General features: G+C 40.8%; 2 protein-coding genes across 4 annotated transcripts; both read left to right on the forward strand.

Annotated features, from left to right (window-relative positions):
* Positions 1 to 6,629: 6,629 nt before the first annotated feature.
* LOC115796704 (CD276 antigen-like) lies at positions 6,630 to 9,725 on the forward strand. Of its 2 annotated transcripts, XM_030753089.1 has the most exons (5): positions 6,630 to 6,750; positions 7,488 to 7,865; positions 7,971 to 8,063; positions 8,165 to 8,258; positions 9,162 to 9,725. In XM_030753089.1, exons 1-4 carry the CDS (start codon positions 6,654 to 6,656, stop codon positions 8,248 to 8,250), a joined length of 654 nt encoding a protein of 217 aa, XP_030608949.1. In that variant the 5' UTR covers positions 6,630 to 6,653; the 3' UTR covers positions 8,251 to 8,258; positions 9,162 to 9,725. The 2 variants fall into 2 exon arrangements, with proteins under 2 accessions (XP_030608949.1, XP_030608947.1); XM_030753087.1 differs by lacking the exon at positions 8,165 to 8,258.
* Positions 9,726 to 12,936: 3,211 nt separating this feature from the next.
* Positions 12,937 to 18,795, forward strand: LOC115796703 (myelin-oligodendrocyte glycoprotein-like). 2 transcript variants are annotated; one of them, XM_030753085.1, is made up of 5 exons: positions 12,937 to 13,123; positions 15,996 to 16,373; positions 16,511 to 16,603; positions 16,696 to 16,790; positions 16,873 to 18,795. In XM_030753085.1, exons 1-5 carry the CDS (start codon positions 13,033 to 13,035, stop codon positions 16,906 to 16,908), a joined length of 693 nt encoding a protein of 230 aa, XP_030608945.1. In that variant the 5' UTR covers positions 12,937 to 13,032; the 3' UTR covers positions 16,909 to 18,795. The 2 variants fall into 2 exon arrangements, with proteins under 2 accessions (XP_030608945.1, XP_030608946.1); XM_030753086.1 differs by having other exon boundaries at positions 16,699 to 16,790.
* Positions 18,796 to 19,081: the final 286 nt, after the last annotated feature.

Below are 19,081 nucleotides of genomic sequence, written 5' to 3' on the forward strand. Positions count from 1 at the left end.
GGGCTTTTTGAGAGAAGCCAATCGAATCTAATATTAGATTAAATGCAGTGTTGAGGCTGTCATTTTCAGCCTCTACATGGATGTTAAAATCACCCACTATAATTATTTTATCTGAACCGAGCACTAAATCAGATAAAAAGTCTGAGAAATCAGACAGAAACTCTGAGTAAGGACCAGGTGGACGATAGATAATAAATAAAACAGGTTTTTGAATTTTCTCAATTAGGGTGGACAAGACTAAGAGTCAGGCTTTCAAAAGAATTAAAGCTTTGTCTGGGTCTTTGATTAATTAATAAACTGGAATTGAAGATTGCTGCTACTCCTCCTCCTCGACCTGTGCTTCAAGCATTCTGACAGTTACTGTGACTCGGGGGTGTTGATTCATTTAAACTAACATATTCATTCTGCTGTAACCAGGTTTCTGTAAGGCAGAATAAATCAATACGTTGATCAATTATTAAATCACTTACTAACAGTGACTTGGAAGAGAGACCTAATGTTTAATAATCCACATTTAATTGTTTTATTCTTTGGTGCAGTTGAGGAAGCTGTATTATTTTTTGTTTTTGAATTTTTATGCTTAAATAGTTTTTTGCTGATTTTAGGTTTGTTTTTTGGTGGTCTGGGAGCAGGCACCGACTCTGTGGGGATGGGGCTCTGGGGGGATGGCAGGAAGAGAGAAGCTGCAGAGAGGCGTGTAAGACCACTGATCCACTTTGAAATGTACTGCAATCTTTTATGGTCCGTATTTTCAGTTTGAATCCCTCTAATATTTGCATTTTGTCAGATTGCTGCTGCTAGTGTTTCAGTGAAAATGATAAAAAGAGAGGGAGAGAGTGGGCGGCCCTGCCTGGTGCCCTTCTGCAGACTGAAGCTTTGGGAAATAAGATCATATCTTCTAACCCGTGCATTTGGGGAGCTGTGTGGTGTTCTGATCCAGTTTATAAAAGATGAACCAAATCCATATTTCTGTAGAAGTGCAAATAAAAATTTCCAATTTACCCGGTCAAATGCCTTTTCTGCATCTAAAGAGATAACTGTGGTCTCTAATTTGTTAATAGAACGATAATCAGTGAAGTTTGATGGTACACCTGATGTCATCAAACCCTCCAGTCAGAGTTTTTCTTGTCTACTGCAGACCTGCACTCCAGCTGGTTTCTGTAAGCCTGAGTTTGATCCATGTTGGTGTAAATCTGAGCAGCAGAACTGAAAGTTTATCTACTCAGGCTCAAAGAAACAAGGAATGTTTCCATTTGTTCCTGTTCAGACTTCCTGTAAAGACGTCACAAAAGCAGAATCAACAAATTTCATATTAGTATATAAAACTGTGACAGTGATTTTATACTAAACACACAGTACAGAAATAAATACATTCAAGATTAAAACATAATTTTCTACAACACTCGAGTGAAACCGAGCATGCATGAAAATGTTGAAGCACTTCCCTCAGATAAACACTGCAGTGTTTATGCTGCAGAAAGCAGGTCACCTGTAGCTTCACCTGTGCTCTGTGCAGTCACTGAAGGTTTCAGGTAAACCAGCCTGCAGCTGCAGGTCGGCTGCAGAGTTTCTGACAAACATCAGACCTTCTTCTGATCAGATCAGGCTGCTCTTGTCCTTCCTTCTACTCCCACATTTATACTGTGATCCAGCTCTGACTCACAACATGGTGTCACACCGAACACTGAAAAATCTGCTTCATCCTCCTGAAGAACACGTCTTTACAGTCTGGTCTGCATCTTCAAGGATCTTAAGGATCCTCTTTTCCTCCTGCCTGGCAGCTCCATGTTCCTTTGACCAATATGTCCACTATCCCTCCTCTGCACATGTCCAAACTATCTCAGCCTTGCTTTCCTAACTGTCTACAAACTGCTCAACCTGATCTGTCCCTCTGATGTATGCATTTCTAATACTGCCCATTCTGGTCACTCACAGTGGAAATCTGAGCATCTTCAGCTCTGCCTCCTCTCTTTTTGTCAGCACCACTTTCTCCAAACCGTACATCACAGCAGGTCTCACTACCATCTTGTACTTTCATTCTTGCTGCAATCTGTCAGTCATAAATCACCCCTGACCCCTGTCTCCACCCTGCCTGCAATCTCTTCTTCACCTCTTTTTTTTGCAGTGTTCCCTTTGGATGGTTGACTCCAGCTATTTAAACTCCTTGCATCCTCACTGTTACACCAGACTCCCTCTCATTCACACACAGGTCTTCTACTAACTTTCAGTCCTCTTCTCTCCAGAGCATACTTCCACCTCTCCAGGATCTCTTCCACCTGCTCCCTACTTTCATTACAAATCACAATGTCATCTGTAAACATCATAAACCACAGAAACTCCTGCCTGACCTCTAGTGATGAGAATTCTGGCTCTCAAAAATGAGCCAGCTCTTTCAGCTCCCCAATGGCTCATCTGATGCTTTGTTGCTTAAATTATTACCAAAATATGTGTAAAATGAATCACTAACATACATTATATCAAATGTTTATTTATGTACTCAGCATAGAGCAGAGCACTACAAAAATAAATTATAAAATACAACAAAAGCAAAGATTGGCATCCAGCTTTGAGGGGATGATCCTGTTCCTTCTTTCTGTGATGATCTGCTCTGTTTTGGAGAAGATTCTCTCTGAGGGGACAGATGTTGCTACAATACACAGTCTATGTGCCATCACATGTGTAATACTTGGGTAAACTGAACATTTGATTTGGTCTGCACTTCTCTGTAAAACGGGCTCCTCGAGATAAGATCTCACTTCCACCATTGCATCTGCTGATGGATTCCTTGAACTTTTATCAGTTGCTCGTTCTTCAAAGAACCTCCAAACACCAGATGCTTGTGGTCCCCCTTGTTCATGCTCTGCTGCTTCTTCTGCTTTTTGGTCCCTGACCTGTTTAAACTACCTCCCGTTCCTCTTGGAGCAGAAGATCTACAGGTGCACTGATAACAGCCAGGTTTGGAGATGACTGCATCCTTGGAATCCAAAATCCATTTTAACACACAGAAGGTGGAGTTCCACCTGGTAACACAATCTTGTTTCAGCTTCAGCTCAGGCATGCCAATCTGTTGTTGGGTAGATTTTAGGCTTGTCTGTGGCTGTTGGGATCCTGTGGATGAATTCCACTGTCACCTTTACCTTTTACACAGTGGGCTTCATCACCTTCAGAACATCTCTCAAAAACAAATTAATTTTGTGTGCAAGGTGTCAGTTTCAATGGACCGGCGAAATGCTTAAGAACGAGCCTGCATTTCCACTGCGCTTTGTGGACTGCTTCTTTATGTATGAGTGTGTGCGGGTCCTCGTCTGGACACAGAAGCCAAAGGGCACAAATGTGGGAGAACACGCTCCCCTTTCTTGTGTTGCAAACACATTTCATGGTTCAAACCAAACTACTGCAGCATCTATGTGCAGCACAGAGGTAAACACAGACAGCGATTAGAGCAAGACAACAATTACGCACTTTGTGTCCTTTTATCTGTGATATGAACTGATACAAAGCAGCAAGTTCAGCCTTAGAGCCCAACCTAATTCACAGCCATGAAAATCGCTTCGCTTTTCTCATGTAATACACACCATGCAGTGGATTAGCGGTAGAAAACTTGATGTTGAGACAGCAGAGTCACGCCCTTCTGCTGCTTTCATCACACGTTCTTGGTTCTAGACCAGCTAGCTTGCGGGGCCCGAGTTGAACCCGTTTTTCGGCCGAGCACTGAGTGCTTCCGCGGTGGAACAACCGCTGAACGGTTAGAATACTGGCACCAGTACGGGAATCCCGTCGGTGGAAAAGCGGCCTGACTGAACTCAAAACAGTCCAGCAGACAGGACAACATTTTGTCATTTTCTACAAAGTAGCACATAACTGACACTCAGGGCTTGGTGGTTTATGATGTAGACAGACAGCTGTGGCTTTTTTGACCCTTTCTATGAGTGAAGCACATTCTCTGTCATACAGACCGGGGATGATTTTCTGGGAACGTGTTTTCCTGCTTGGAAGTGCAAATATTGGATTGGGAGCATGAGTATAGTTTCTGAATCTTTTGTCTTCAATGGTGGAAAATGGCTGAAAATCTCATGCAATCATTTTAGCCTGTCCCTCATCAGTTGTCTTTTGTTTAGCTGGGGTCAAAGCCTTTTGCAAAAACTGGCTCACAGAACTCTGGGTAGCTCTAGGTGGTTGTGGTGGTGTACTGGGTGTAGACATTGTAGGAGCAGCAACAGTTGCAGTAGACACACTGGTGCCTTCATTAATAGCAGGGTCTCTTGCTTGAACCGTTCACATACGGCTGTGCAGGTTGTTTGTGGAGCCTGCTCGATGTGAAATTTTAGCTTTGCACAGCATGCACTCTGCCTTTGAACTGTCTAGCATATAAAAATGGGTCCAGACGTTACTACATTTTCTGTCACTCATTTTCCTCACTGTTCCAGCACCGATGTCAAGCACAACTTTCTCTCACCCTTTCCTGTCTTCACTGAGCCAGTAAATAAAAAGAAGGGTGATCAGGAGAGTGGAGACAGCTGGGAGGACAAGATGCAGGTTCACAAAATCTAACTAATAAGACAAAGGAAGACAAGACTGAACACAACACACACAAGACAAAGGTCTGGCAAAATAAAGCAGGAAGTAACTAACACCAAACCCAGACGGAGACTGGACAAGACACGAGAAACATGGGGAAGCCAGAGCAAAGACTAGAACACAAGAAGTAGAATGCAAACTCAATTTAGGAGAATATAGAAAATTATAATTAAGAACTTTTTAACTGAGGAAAAAGCATAACAAGTCAAAACACTGGGGCACAGACACAGGACCAGGACACTGATCATCACCTCTCTGCTTAACCTGGCTTCAACAACTCTATCAAATCTTGGTGGGATGGATCATCAGCTTTATCGCTCTGTGATATCTGTGATTTAGTGTTTTGAATAAATAACTTAAGATGATGTCTGTCATTAAGTTTCTTATAATTATTACTCAAATAAAATATGGCCGTGATTTTATACTGTTGAGAATTGCTCTCATGTAACGACGAAGGTAAAGATAACAACCGGCAGCTAAATGCATCGCTAAGCTACCAACCAGAACGCCTGCATGTATGCAGCGATGAAAGGTTTTGAATATGTACTTTTATGTGATTATAAGATAGAAAAACTTCCCTTAATCCTGTCAGATTTCCATAAGCAAATGCTGCTGGCATGGTGATTCATTTATAAGCAGATATTTTCTCTACACTGATCTTTCATTTGGAACAATCAGTATATTAGATACAAAAATAAAGCATAATTTTTGATATGTGGTTTGATAATAACATAACTTTAATAACCTAGTTATTAAATGAAAATGCAAATATTCTAAATCATCCAGGCTTTCTTCAGACATGTGGCGATCCTGTTACTCTAAAAGAATTTACCATTGTAGTGGATGCTGCTCCTTGCTAAAAATCCACCACGTTTATCTTCCTTTGACCCCACAATAACACCTGTGGGCCGTATATGATTTTCTATCATATCCAAAAATGACAACAGTAGTATTAGATCACTATTTCAAAAAGATATCACCACTACCCCGCTGTGGCTCAGTACTAGTTTGGTCTGGTTGGTGATCTGGAGCAATGTGTGGAAGCTCACATACCGACACCTGCTGACAAATAAAGTGAGGGAACCGTCTTATAAACTGATTCACAGATATCACCCTGCCAAGCATTACTTGCTAAAATTGAAGAACGATACGTGTGGACTGTTCTCTGTGTGAACCTGAACCTGAAACAGTAACACACCTGCTCTGTCACTCTGCTGCCACCCTCTGGTCAGAAGTAATCATTACGTTAAAATGAAGATTGACTCAGATTTTTCTTTAGGTTGGAACTGTTTGGTTTCCACAATGTCAAAATCAAAAACACAAAAAGAAATATATGTTATAAATCTGATAATAATTCTAGTGAAATATCATAAAGCAAAATGTAGTCATTTGAATCCCTCTTTTAAACCTTTCAAAAGGACATTGAGCATTTCTGTTTCAGTTAGTAAGAAAGATATTAAAGTATATAATTTGTGTTCCTTATTTCATGTATTTATTTGTAAGCCATTTAGCTGATTCTTATTTCATTCTTATCTTTTCAAATATATATTAATAACCGTTTGTATGCTGGTCATTAGGGCCCGAGCACGAACTGTGCGAAGGCCCTAATGTTTTTTTAATGTTATTTATAAAATTTAACTACAAATCAGGCTGACGCTGCCCTGAGATATAAAGAGAATGTATTATATGGCCCATGAGAGTTTTTTTTTTAAATATGTAAATATTTCCGTGGCCCAAGAGATCCTGCGCAGCACATTTCCATAACCTACCCAGGAAGTCGATGAACCACTGTGCCAACTCTGGTGGCATTTGCTCCAGATGTTTCCAGTAGATTTGGAAAACTGGCAGAACTGATATAAATAACAAAGCGCTAAAAACAGGCGTGTGCAGCTGTGAGCATGACTACTTTTTCTTTTTACATCTTTACTTCTTTCAAAACTTTACTCATGAGGAAGAAAGAAAGAAAGAATACGGCAACAGGATAAGGAGTTTAACCTTTGACCTTGAACTGTTGGAACGCCCAGGAAGGACATCCTTCAGTAATAAGCTGTCACAGACTCAGTCACACATCCATCATGTCTGTGAGCAGCTCGCTTTATAAGCACTCTTCCTCTTCATCACTGTGGACTTTTATCCTGTGCTCAGCTTTCAGCGTCTGGACTCCGGTTCAAGGTAAATGGATATTTTATACGTTGTTGTTTACGGCAGCTCGATATTCACATTTTGGGTATTTAGAAAAGTCGAAGTAACCATTCGCATTTTTTAAAATATTTTTTTACTTTTGCTTGTTGCATTTTTCTTTCAGAGAAACAGTATTTCAGCTCATAATCACACAACCTTTGAACATTTATAAAAACAGATGTAACGGAACAAACCACGATCACTGAAAACTGTTGATCCCATTTCATTTTCCGTTATGCTGAACTCAGCCCACAGTTATAGTATCTGCTGAAACGGACATTTAACTGGAACACCTCTGCATCAATGAGCAGCTTTGGCTGTTATGACTCAGTTTGTCAGACTTGGCGGCTTTACTTCTTCGTTTGGTTACAGTAATGTTCTAGTTCTGGGTCAGTAGGTCAGTAACAGGATCCCGGCACTTAAACGTCTGACTTTGAGACTAATCTGCAGACTTCAGTTTATAGACATGACTCACAAAGACAGACACGTCTACACTTCATTTAAGCCTGATTTAACCACCTTAATTTGTTTGATCCTAAGTGTATGTACTTTACCGTACTACATATCAAAGACTGTGTTTTGTTTAATAATTGGGGTTCAGGCAGAAACACATCTGTAATAAGAAGCACAAAGACTCACAGGGCTGTTAATCAGCTTCAGGTCTTCAGTGTGTAACTCTATAGGCCTCTGTGGGAGTTCAGGAGGTTTCATCTTCTGTCTGTTTCCAGGTGAGGTTCTGGTGATTGGTTCAAATCTTCCAATCATCGCTGCTCCTGGTGATGATGTGATCCTGCCGTGCCACCTGGAGCCCTTGTTTGATGTTCGGGGTCTGACGGTGGAGTGGTCCCAACCCGACCTGAAGCCCGACCCGTCAGACCGGCTGAGCCTAGTCGAGTACGTTCACCTGTACAGGGACAGGAAGGAGGTCCCCGACATGAAGCTGGCATCGTACTTCAGGAGGACGGAGCTGTTCATGGACGACCTGAAACACGGGAACATTTCACTGAAGATCCTGAACGTGTCGGAGGAAGACAGCGGCAGATACAGATGTTTCATCCCGAAGCTGCTTAGCAGAGTGAAGGCCGCCATCGTTCAGCTCGTAGTTGGTTTGTTTGGATTTTATTTCCCCCAATCCACCCAAGCCCAAGTTTTAGACTTGGGGAAGTCTCAGGCTCAGATTGTGGCTCAGGTTGTTTTTTTTCTGTCATTAGATCCAAACTTCACTAAAACATCAAAGATGGAGACGCAGCTGCATCCCAGAAACTACCAAACTCCAAATCCACAAGACATAACTCCAGGAAGCGGTCAGAAAACTTTTCTCTGCATCATTCCTGAGCGTGTGTGTGTGTGTGTGTGTGTGGTGACCTTGTTCATTTATTAATTATTTGTTTGTTTTTTGAATCAGCGTGTCAGTCCAGGCTCTCTAAGGTCAGCGTTGTCATATCGGCTCTTGCTGCTTGTTTCTCTCACCACTCATCACTTTGCATCTGAAACTCAATGTGAGTACGAAACAAACAAACACAAACGTGTTGGTGCTTTTTGTGCCGTCACACTGACTCATTATTCAACCTGTTTTAACAAAAGCATTCAGAGGACAAAGGGACCCAAAGCCAGCCACTTTAAGTCTAGGTGCCTTGCTCAAAGGAGGGATTTCTCTTTCAAACGAGCAGCTGCAGGGAGGCACTCGGGCCCATTACCACTGAGATCCATTAGGAGTCCCACCAACAGAAAGATTTTCAAGTCTAAAGAGCTCCTTTAAGGCTAAGTTGTCTCCAAATTTGAGGAGTATCATATTGTCCATAGTACAGGTTCTACTGTTTGTGTAAACAAATAAAATAGGAGCTACAACACAGCCCTGTTGGACCCTTGTCTTTAGAACAGTGTTTGTTGGCTGTTACATGTTGTAGTCTTTCCTGTAAGAAACCTCTGATCCGTTTAACCAGGGCTGAGCTGGTCTGCAGTTCAGTGACACAGTGAAGCAAAGTGTTTATAATGACTGTGCTGAAAACAACATAAATCAAAATCAACATAAATGAGCTGCATGCTGGGAGTGGCTCTGGCAGAGGAGCACCCTGAATAACATGGCTTGCTGTGAGATTAACTGTACTAACAGACCATCCAAGAAGTTTGCTGCTTCGAGCTGATTAACAGGAGTCTGAGTCTTTGGATGCAGCTTGCTAACCAAGAGCATTTTTATCAGCACAAACTGAAAGCAGCCTAGTTTGAACTGAATTTGCCTGTCATGTGGTTTCAGTTGGACTCTTTTCTTTATCTCTTCTATCCTGCTCTGCAGGAGGCCACAGTTTAACTGTTCTGTCTTTATCTGCCTGCAGATGTTGGTGGAGGTTTCTGTGCTGAACTTTGTGAAGCTCCAGTTCATAATTTGTGTTTTCTTTATTCAGCTCTCAGCTGTGGCTGCTGTCACACACTGGAGGGTCTGCCTGGAAAACATCAACCAATGAAGGAACCCTGGGTCAAAACTGATGGACACCATGACTGGTTAAGGTCACCTTAAACCTTGCTCAAAGCGACCTGATCATCACTGACAGTGATCCCTCTCAGATGGACTTGCAGGTTTATTTAACAGGTTTTCCTGGATTTTTCCAACTCCACCCTTGGAAAGAAATTCCCATTGCTGTGAAAACTTTGGTCACACCCACATGTGGAAAGGTTGAAAGAAACTGACCTGAAAAACATGTGGCAGACCATGAAGTTTGGAGAAACATCAGCAGGCTTTGATGCATCATAAACAGGGTTTATGGAGACTGTAAACAACCTGAGTTCTTATCTGAAAGGGCAAACTGTGCTTTGAAAAGTTCTTCTTGTTTTAACTCTTTATTAATGTCCTCTAATTTATTATTTTATTTGACCTTCAAGACTGATATGCTGTGACTATATGAAACTGTAAGTTGAATTAGAATGTTCCAGTACTTCATGCCATCTCATAGAATGCAGTCTGACCCAGATATCTGAACTGTTTGAAATGGCTTTATTAAATTTAATAATTGGACTCCTTATTCTTGTTTTGTGTCATTCCTGTTCGAACAAACGAACAGGCAGAAACCTAAAGGCTTAAGCAGCAACACGCACACTTTGTCCATCTTTGTGAACTATCCTCAGCTGACCTCAGTGTGCTGCACTGTTTTCCTCCAGTCGCCTCTTCCAGTACCTCTTATACAGTGCTGTGCAGAAGTCTTGAGCCTCCCCACATTTCAGATGGGAACTAGGTGCAGCGACATACTGCCAAGATTTCTTCTCATTTCTTTCAGTGGTCTTCAAGAACAGTTCTCCAGGCTTCTTGAAGGACACTCAAAGCTCTTCTTTGGATGTTGAGGTCCAGGTGCTCTGATGAGGCCAGTCCATCAGTGCTAGTTTTCCATTGTGCAACATTGCCCAAATGATGATGCATGGTGACTTAAAATCTGGCATTTATAATTTTATGTTCAATTTTGACAAGATCCCCAACAGGACTGGTTGAAATGCACCCCAAACATGACAGAGCCTCGTCTGTGTTTCACGGATGGATGTAGCTTTCACTGTTGGACCTCTATCCTGACCACAGTTGGAACCAAACATTTCAAATGTGGACCACTTTTTTGCATTTGCGCAATATTTCTAAAATTATAAACGTCCTTTCTCAGAGTGATGCTGAAAAGCTAATTCATGCATTTATTACTTATTGTAATTCATTATTATCAGGCTGTCCTAAAAGCTCCCTGAAAAGCCTTCAGCTGATCCAAAATGCTGCAGCTAGAGTACTGACAGGGACTAGAAAGAGAGAGCAGATTTCTCCCATATTGGCTTCTCTTCATTGGCTCCCTATTAAATCTAGAATAGAATTTAAAATTCTTCTCCTCACATACAAGGTCTTGAATAATCAGGCCCCATCTTATCTCAAAGACCTCATAGTCCCATATCACCCCAACAGAGCACTTCGCTCTCAGACTGCTGGCTTACTTGTGGTTCCTAGGATACTTAAGAGTAGAATGGGAGGCAGAGCCTTCAGCTTTCAGGCGCCTCTTCTGTGGAACCAGCTCCCAGTTTGGATTTCGGAGACAGACACCCTCTCTATTTTTAAGATTAGGCTTAAAACTTTCCTTTTTGATCAAACTTATAGTTATGGCTGGATCAGGTGACCCTGAACCATCCCTTAGTTATGTTGCTATAGGCCTAGGCTGCTGGAGGGTTCCCATAATGCACTGTTTCTTTTCATTCACCTTATTTACTTTGTTTATACTCCACTCTGCATTTAATCATTAATTGATATTAATCTCTGGCTCTCTTCCACAGCATGTCTTTCTCTCCCCTCAGCCCTAACCGGTCACAGCAGATGACTGCCCCTCCCTGAGCCTGGTTCTGCTGGAGGTTTCTTCCTGTTAAAAGGGAGTTTTTCCTTCCCACTGTCGCCAAGTGCTGCTCATAGGGGGTCGTTTTGACGCTTGGGTTTTCTCTGTAATCATTGTAGGGTCTTTACCCACAATACAAAGCACCTTGAGGTGACTGTTTGTTGTGATTTGGCGCTATATAAATAAAATTGTATTGAATTGAATTCATCGCTCCATCAGACCCACTGATTTTCAGTGCAGTTATTGTGTAATCTGGCATCCCTCAGCATTTTCTCACTGTGTCCCTTCCTTAAGAATGGCTTATTGAGAGCCATCTTCAACTGAGACTATTTCGGATGAGGCTTCAGTGAACAGCTGCTGGATCAGCTGAAGGTCCAGATGCATCTCTGAGGTCCTGAGTCAGCTCTTTGCTGAATTTTTTTTTTGTTCCAGTTTCTTTAAGGACATGACTTCTTCTTTTGTCGATGAGTTGTCCATTTTCCAGTTTTATAAGTACACACTACACAGGATGGCCAGATATACCAAATTTCCAGGTAATAGTTCTGTTGGTACATATTATGTAAATTAGACACTGTAAAGTCAGCTTAAATTACTCCACTTTAAAATGAATTGTACTTCTATAGTCTGCAGTCAAGTTAAAAAAAAAGGTTTATGTCATCATAAACATGTATTTGTACAGAGAACTGTGCAAAAGGTCAAACACATGACTCATGGGTTTTATTTATCAGCTGATTGCTGACTAATGGGTCAGCAATCAGGATGCAAGCTGATTTATCATGTGCAGCCTTCACTGTTGGCACAAGGTGCTCATATGTTATGGATGTTATGGGTCACACCAATCACAACAGACCGCTACTACATAATCATAAGACTGTATTCCTCACATGCCAGGCTTTAAATGAAACAACTGGGCCAATGTTTGTATAATATTCACATATCAGAGACAAAATATTGCTTATATGTGTTTCAGGGTTGAGACTGAAAATGACACTTAATAAATATCTTCTGTTTTATTACCTAAAAGATTATTTGATACTGAGGTTAATTATCAGCTTGAGACCCTCGTGCTTCAGTATCAGGCTTCAGTGTCACCTACTCTAAAACCAGCTGCTTGTATAAATAATGACACAGCAGTTTGCAAATGAACTCAATCGAACCACAATCCTAACGCTAACTCACAAGTCACCATTACACATCATTTTTAAAATAACCAGCCACAGTTCAGTAAGTGGATGGCCCACTACTATTACTACTATTACTTTATGTACTTTATTATTATGTTATTACTTTTCAAGCACTCTGGTTTTGACTACCTTCACTCCTGTATGTCATTAATTTAATAATCATTATAAAAACAGACAAAACGCAGGTAATGCTGCTATTGTTCTCTTTCTCCAAATGTTTCTATGTTAGATATCCAAAAATATCATTAAAATGAAAGTTACCAAAATAAAAAAGAATCTAATTAGGTAATGTTTTAATAGTTGTGTAGCCCAGAAGGATCCTTTGTCAGGAGACATCTGATAACAATTCAGTTTTTCATAACAAAGATGTTTTGCTGATTTGAAAAACAAAAAAAATCACATGACAAAATGGTAAAAACATGCGTGTTTAGGTCTGAACGTCATCTAATCTATTTCGAGACAATATGAGTCACCAGCAATTAAAAGTAAAACATCTAAAAACAAATAGATTTGTTTACAATGAACACAAGTATTTTTTTCCACTGTATAAACAATATCACCTAGCAACGGTTGAAGCGTAATCCTTAACCAATCATATGACAGAAACGTCACTTTATACCCGCCCACATTTCAAGCATTTGAACAACCAGCGTGCAGCGCGCGCTTCATTCTTGCACTGAGAAGGAGGCAGAAACAGTCAGAGCCTGGATCCATTCATTCACGGACTGCGTGTTTTATCCAGCATGTCTGTGGGCAGCTCGCTCTCTACGGACTCGTCCCCACTGTGGGCTTTTCTCCTGTGCTCAGCTTTCAGCGTCCGGACTCTGGTTCAAGGTAAACGGATATTTTATAAACTTCTCTCAGCTGCTAACAGCTGCAGTTTATTCACATTTTACAGAAATAAATAGGCCGAATTCACTATTATCAACTCTACTTTCCTTTGTATTATTGTGAGCGATGAAATCTATCGCTGAATGACTTTGACACTTAAAAAATGTTGAATGTGATGATTTTCGGGCATGTTCTCTGTAACGAGCGATTTATTTCCCCCCATGGAGGTTTAATTTTAACGGACCTCAGAGAAGATTCACCGAACAGTCTAAAAATGTGAGTGTCGTGTCTGTGTGTGAAGGTCTGAGCAGTTATTTATGTAATGATGTCTCAGAGCCATGTGTTTGTGACAGTGTAAACAAAAACCTTTGTTTGCCTGTCTGCTGCTTAGCAATGAAAACACTTCCGGTGTGGAGACTTGTAAACAACGTTAAACCAGCCGCTGTTAACCTAAAATAAATAATGACTCATAATGATTCAGAGACTAAACATAATGTTTGTCGCCTGAAATGTTTTCAGAAACTCGTTTCGCGGAATCGTTCCGGTGAAATTTACGAATAAGTTTGAAGCGAGCCCATGTTTTGGCTCAGGGTTGAATCTGAACCACGTGACTGTTTTGTCCAATCAGTTGTTTTCAAGTCTGTAGACAGGAACAGCCTCTTCCTGTCATTTTTTTCAGCCAACTTTTCTGTAAATATTTAAATCAGCTTTTTAAAACTTTTCTCCCATATGACTGCTGCGAGACTTCTGGGCACATTCATTCATAGCACGGATAAAAATTACAACAATTATTATTTTGATTTCATTGGAAAAAAAATGAAACTGCCGTGATATATTTACACTTTAAACTGAAGTAATGAAAAAGGCCATGGCACTGAAAATTACTGTTCCCGTGTAACCCTGAACTTGTGTTAATTTGGAAAGTACTTAATTTAGCACAGTGAGCGTCAGGTGGAGGAAACTGTTGATGCAGAATATAGATGAAAAAGTAAATCATGACAACATCAAAATGAACGAAAAAACAAAACGAAGGAGACACTTTGTGTGTCTGATGATCAAAATTATGATTAAAGGTCTGACTGAGCAGCAGAAGATTTGCATTAATAGATTAACCTGAAGCTCCTTCTGTATCCCCTCCTTGTTTTACATGAACAGGTACATTCATATCACCAGGGAAGGGGTGCTTGATTTGTAATATGTTGCATATATTCAATCATTCTCTTAATATTCTATTGAGCTGTTAATTTATATTTTAATTCCCCTTGGAAATTAAATCTAAGCATATTCAATTCCCAGTGGGAATTTGGTATTTCAACTTTTTTCAGAGTTTCAGCTAACGAATAACTTTTCAGTGACCAGCAGTCACAACCTGATATAATGGTACAAAATAAAAGCCAAAAAAAAAAAAGATTCAATTTCAATTCTTGTGTGTGTTTAATTTATTATTTTTAATGTTTTTTTTTAAAGATTTTTTAAGCTTGATGCTTTTGTGTATGATGTCAGCAGCTTGTGTAATGAAATCTTCTCCAAATTCCTAAGATATTATCCTGATTTAATTTTACAGTTTTGTAAGTCGTGATTTGTTTTTTCCCCCCAGTTATTCAGAGATCCTGTGATAGTACAAAAAGTCTTCTAGAAGTGTAGACATCTTCAACAGCTACCTCGGTAACGTCTCCACACACTAAAATTTGGTACATTCAATTAAAAAATTTATGCAAGTTCATTGCCTCAAAAAATTAAGTCATATTCAGCCTCTTTAAATACCTGACACTTCCATCAGCTGTTAGAACTGAGCAAGCCTCAAACACTTCAGACTGCCATGGCCTGGATGACTGAAAACTTACACAGACATGTCCCCACTTAATTTAAACTGATGGATGCAGCTTACACTATATTGCCAAACACATTTGCTCACCCATCCAAATTATTGAGTTCAGATGTTTCCAGAATGGGTTGCTTTCACCAGCTCCGTGAATTCCAGTGTGGTACCGTGATAGGATGCCACCTTTGCAACAAGTCCAGTCATGAAAATTCCTCATTAGTAAATGTGCCACAGTCAGCTATTAGTGGTAGCAGATCCTGAAAGTGCGCAGAGGTCAATTTCAGATTAGTTCCATAACAGAGCATAGACAACTGAGCAGCTGCATCCAAGCATTGCATCATAAAGCACAATACAAAGCGTCCGATGCAGTGGTGAAAAGCATGCTGCTACTGGACGCTAGAGCAGTGGAGACGTGTTCTCTCGAGTGATGAGTCACGCTTCTCTGTCTGACAATCTGATACATGAGTCTGGTCTGGCGGTTGCCAGGGGAATGGTACTTGTCTGACTGCATTGAGCCAAGTGTAAGGTTTGGTGGAGGGGGGGTTATGGTGTGGGGGTGTTTTTCAGGAGTTGGGCTCGGCTCTTTAGTTCCAGTGAAAGGAACTCTTAATGCTTCAGCATAGCAAGATATTTTGGACAATTTCATGCTCCCAATTTTGTGGGAATGGTTTGGGGATGGTCCCTTCCTGTTCCAACATGACTGCACACCAGTGCACAAAGCAGGTCCATAAAGACATGGATGAGAGAGTTTGATGTGGAAGAACTTGACTGGCCTGCACAGAGTCCTGACCTCAACCTGATAGAACACCTTTGGGCAATACTTTTGGCAATATAGTGTAGCCTGTTCTGTTTGTTACATTTATTGACTCATATTGAGTTATCTGTTGTTTTGGCAACATATTGAGTAGTATGTGTTTTGTTTAATAATTTGGCCTCAGTAAACAAGAATTCTGCAAACACTCACAGGGCTGTTAATCAGCTTCAGGTCTTCAGTGTGTAACTCTATAGGGCTCTGTGGGAGTTCACAAGGTTTCATCTTCCATCTGTTTCCAGGTGAGGTTCTGGTGATTGGTTCAAATCTTCCAATCATCGCTGCTCCGGGTGATGATGTGATCCTGCCGTGCCACCTGGAGCCCTTGTTTGATGTTCGGGGTCTGACGGTGGAGTGGTCCCAACCCGACCTGAAGCCCGACCCGTCAGACCGGCTGAGCCGAGTCGAGTACGTTCACCTGTACAGGGACAGGAAGGAGGTCCCCGACATGAAGCTGGCATCGTACTTCAGGAGGACGGAGCTGTTCATGGACGACCTGAAACACGGGAACATTTCACTGAAGATCCTGAACGTGTCGGAGGAAGACAGCGGCAGATACAGATGTTTCATCCCGAAGCTGCGGAGCAGCGTGAAGGCCGCCATCGTTCAGCTCGTAGTTGGTGAGAAGATTTGTTCCTTTAAAAAATTAATTCAAAGTTTAGATTTGGAATCTTTGTGTATTTTTTAACTCATTTCCAAACTTCGGGCTCGTTTTATCAACAGATCATGACTCTGCTGTGTTTTTGTGATCTCTTAGATCCAAACTTTGCTAAAACCTCAACAACAGAGACTCTGCTGGATCCCGCGATCCTCCAAACTCCAGATCCTCGAGACACGACATCAGGAAATGGTAAGAAAACAGTCCGGCTTTTCTCTTCATCATTTCTGTTTTGGTGAGTTTTTGTGTGTATTTGGTGACCTTTATTCCTTTACTAATATCAGCAGGTCGGTCCAGGGTCTCTGCGGTCATCGTTGTCGTCGCCTTCATATCCGTCGCTGCTCTCGCTGCATATTTCTGCCTTCGTCGGAAACAAAATGTAAGTGAAAAACAAACAAACACAAACATGTTGTTGCGTCTTGTGCTGTCAGACTGACTCATTATTCATCTTCTTTTTACAGAAGTATCCAAATGATGGGATCCAAAGTCAACCATAACAATTCCAGGTGCCTTGCTCAAAGGAGTGTTGGTGTTAATGAAACCAAGAAATTGGTATTTCCTGGATCTTCACTGTCAGTTTGGGAATTCAAACCAGAAGCCACAGGTAGACATTTGGGCCCTGCAGCAGTGTAAAACAACTATTAGATAAACGTGGAATCACTGTGTCAAACACTGGAAACATCAACCAGTGGAGGAACCCTGTGTTCAAACTGATGGAGGCCCTTTAATGCAGTATTGAAGTTCAGCCTGGAGAAAAAAAAAGAAGGATCAAAAGTTCTATTTCCATAGATTTGTATTTAGTGGCAGCTTTAGTGTTTTAGTTTATTGAAATGTTACACCTTACTGGTTAAGGTCACCTCAAATCTTCCTCAAAGTGACCTGTGATGGACAAAATTAAAGGGGAAACTGATCCTCACTGACTGATCACACAACATGTGGAAAGATGGAAAAAGAAACTGACCTAAAAAAAAAGACTTGAACAGCATCAACAGGCTTTGATGTAACAGAATCCTGATTTATGGAGACTGTATGCAGAATTCCTCGGCTGTACGCTGACTTCACTGAAGGAATGCTGGCTACTAGCTGAGCTATGAGCAGACCCAAGTACCACAGAGACCTCCTGCACTGATAGAAGAAGCTGCTGCACTTTCAAAAGTTTACCAAACAGAGTTTAATGCGAGTCAGATTTAGAACGGGTCGGTTATTGTGATGCTGATTTAGAGAAAGTGTCATGTTTATATGTTTTTAATATTAATCTTTTATTGGTGGTCATTTCTCCACATCCAGAGTGAATGTATTCATTAAAAGCTGCTTCGGGCTGATACTGAGCTCCAGTTTATTAAGAAAAACTGGAAGTTTCTGTATTTTTGTCATTCAAAGCTACAAACTGATAGACTGACAGGAATCCTCCTGATCTGAGGGACTGCTGCAGTTATCAGTTAACACTGTAAATCAGAGACTAGCGTTAAACTGTCATCTGAACCCTTAACAGGTAACCTCAGGAATACCGTTTGTGCTGCAGCGTGAGCTGAGTAATCTTACAACCACAGAAACCCTCCCTGAACACCAACCACCTTTAGGTGGGGCACCTACATGTTATTAATTTGTGCTGTTTATGCTGCTTTCATAGTTTGTGGCCTTTAAGAGTTTATTACCTCCATGTACTCATCTCTGCACTATAAGCTGATCGTAGCACGACTCCAAAAGCTGAACCAGAGATGTTTCAACACAGAACCCACAGAAATGTGGATCAGATTATTGCAATGAAGGAAAAAAATGAGCTTTATTTTTTTTTTTAAAAACAGCGACAGCTGGCTGTGAACAGACGTCCACACATCTTCTCCACCTGCACAGACTAGTATTATAGACTAGTAGGGGCTGACTGATCAATAAATCAGTTTGGTGACAAGGATGAAAAATGAGTTTGTAAATCTGGTGACTCATGAGTTTGAGTCACCACTGAGGCAGATTCTTCTTCTGGTCATTCTTACTGTTTATTTTATTTTATTTTATTCTAATTGATGTCAGAGAGAGTAGAAACAATTCTTTCTTCAAAATGTTGTAACAATATCTTAATCAGGGCCAAACATGGAAATGTTTGCTGGGTAGTTAAACCTTTTAAACAGACTTACATGATATTTCCTGTTTTTTCCATTAGATTTTTTTTTAGCACTTTATTAACGTTAAATGAGTTTGATCTCATTTGTCTTTGTTTGAACATTTTCTTTTGTTTGTCTGCAAAAACTTTTATAAAACCTTTTAAGTTCCTTATAAATAAAAGTATTACACATCTCATTGGTGTATTTTATTGCCACTGTTATACAGTTTTATTTATTTCAAAGGATGACGCTCTGTTGTTGCACTTAATTAAATATTTGTGTTGCACCAAATTAAAGTTGTGTGTTTTCTTTGCACATCTGTTCTGTTCACGTTCTGAGGAAGTTTCTGTAAAGTTTCTTCTTCTGCTCAGAGTTCTTGAATAAAGTCCGTGTTTGAACAGCAGCTGTGAGTCAAAGCAAATGTTCACTGAGTCCAGCTGTGGCAGCTGTTTCCTCTGTATTCACACTGCTGAGGAGGAGGAGGACGATCAGCGATGATCTCAGAGGAGCCATCGTCACTGCGCAGCAGTCTGAAAGGCTTATGAACTATTTGAAGTCCGTCATTCTGCAG

Source organism: Archocentrus centrarchus, chromosome 18, assembly GCF_007364275.1.
Source record: "Archocentrus centrarchus isolate MPI-CPG fArcCen1 chromosome 18, fArcCen1, whole genome shotgun sequence".
Lineage (NCBI taxonomy): Eukaryota > Metazoa > Chordata > Actinopteri > Cichliformes > Cichlidae > Archocentrus > Archocentrus centrarchus.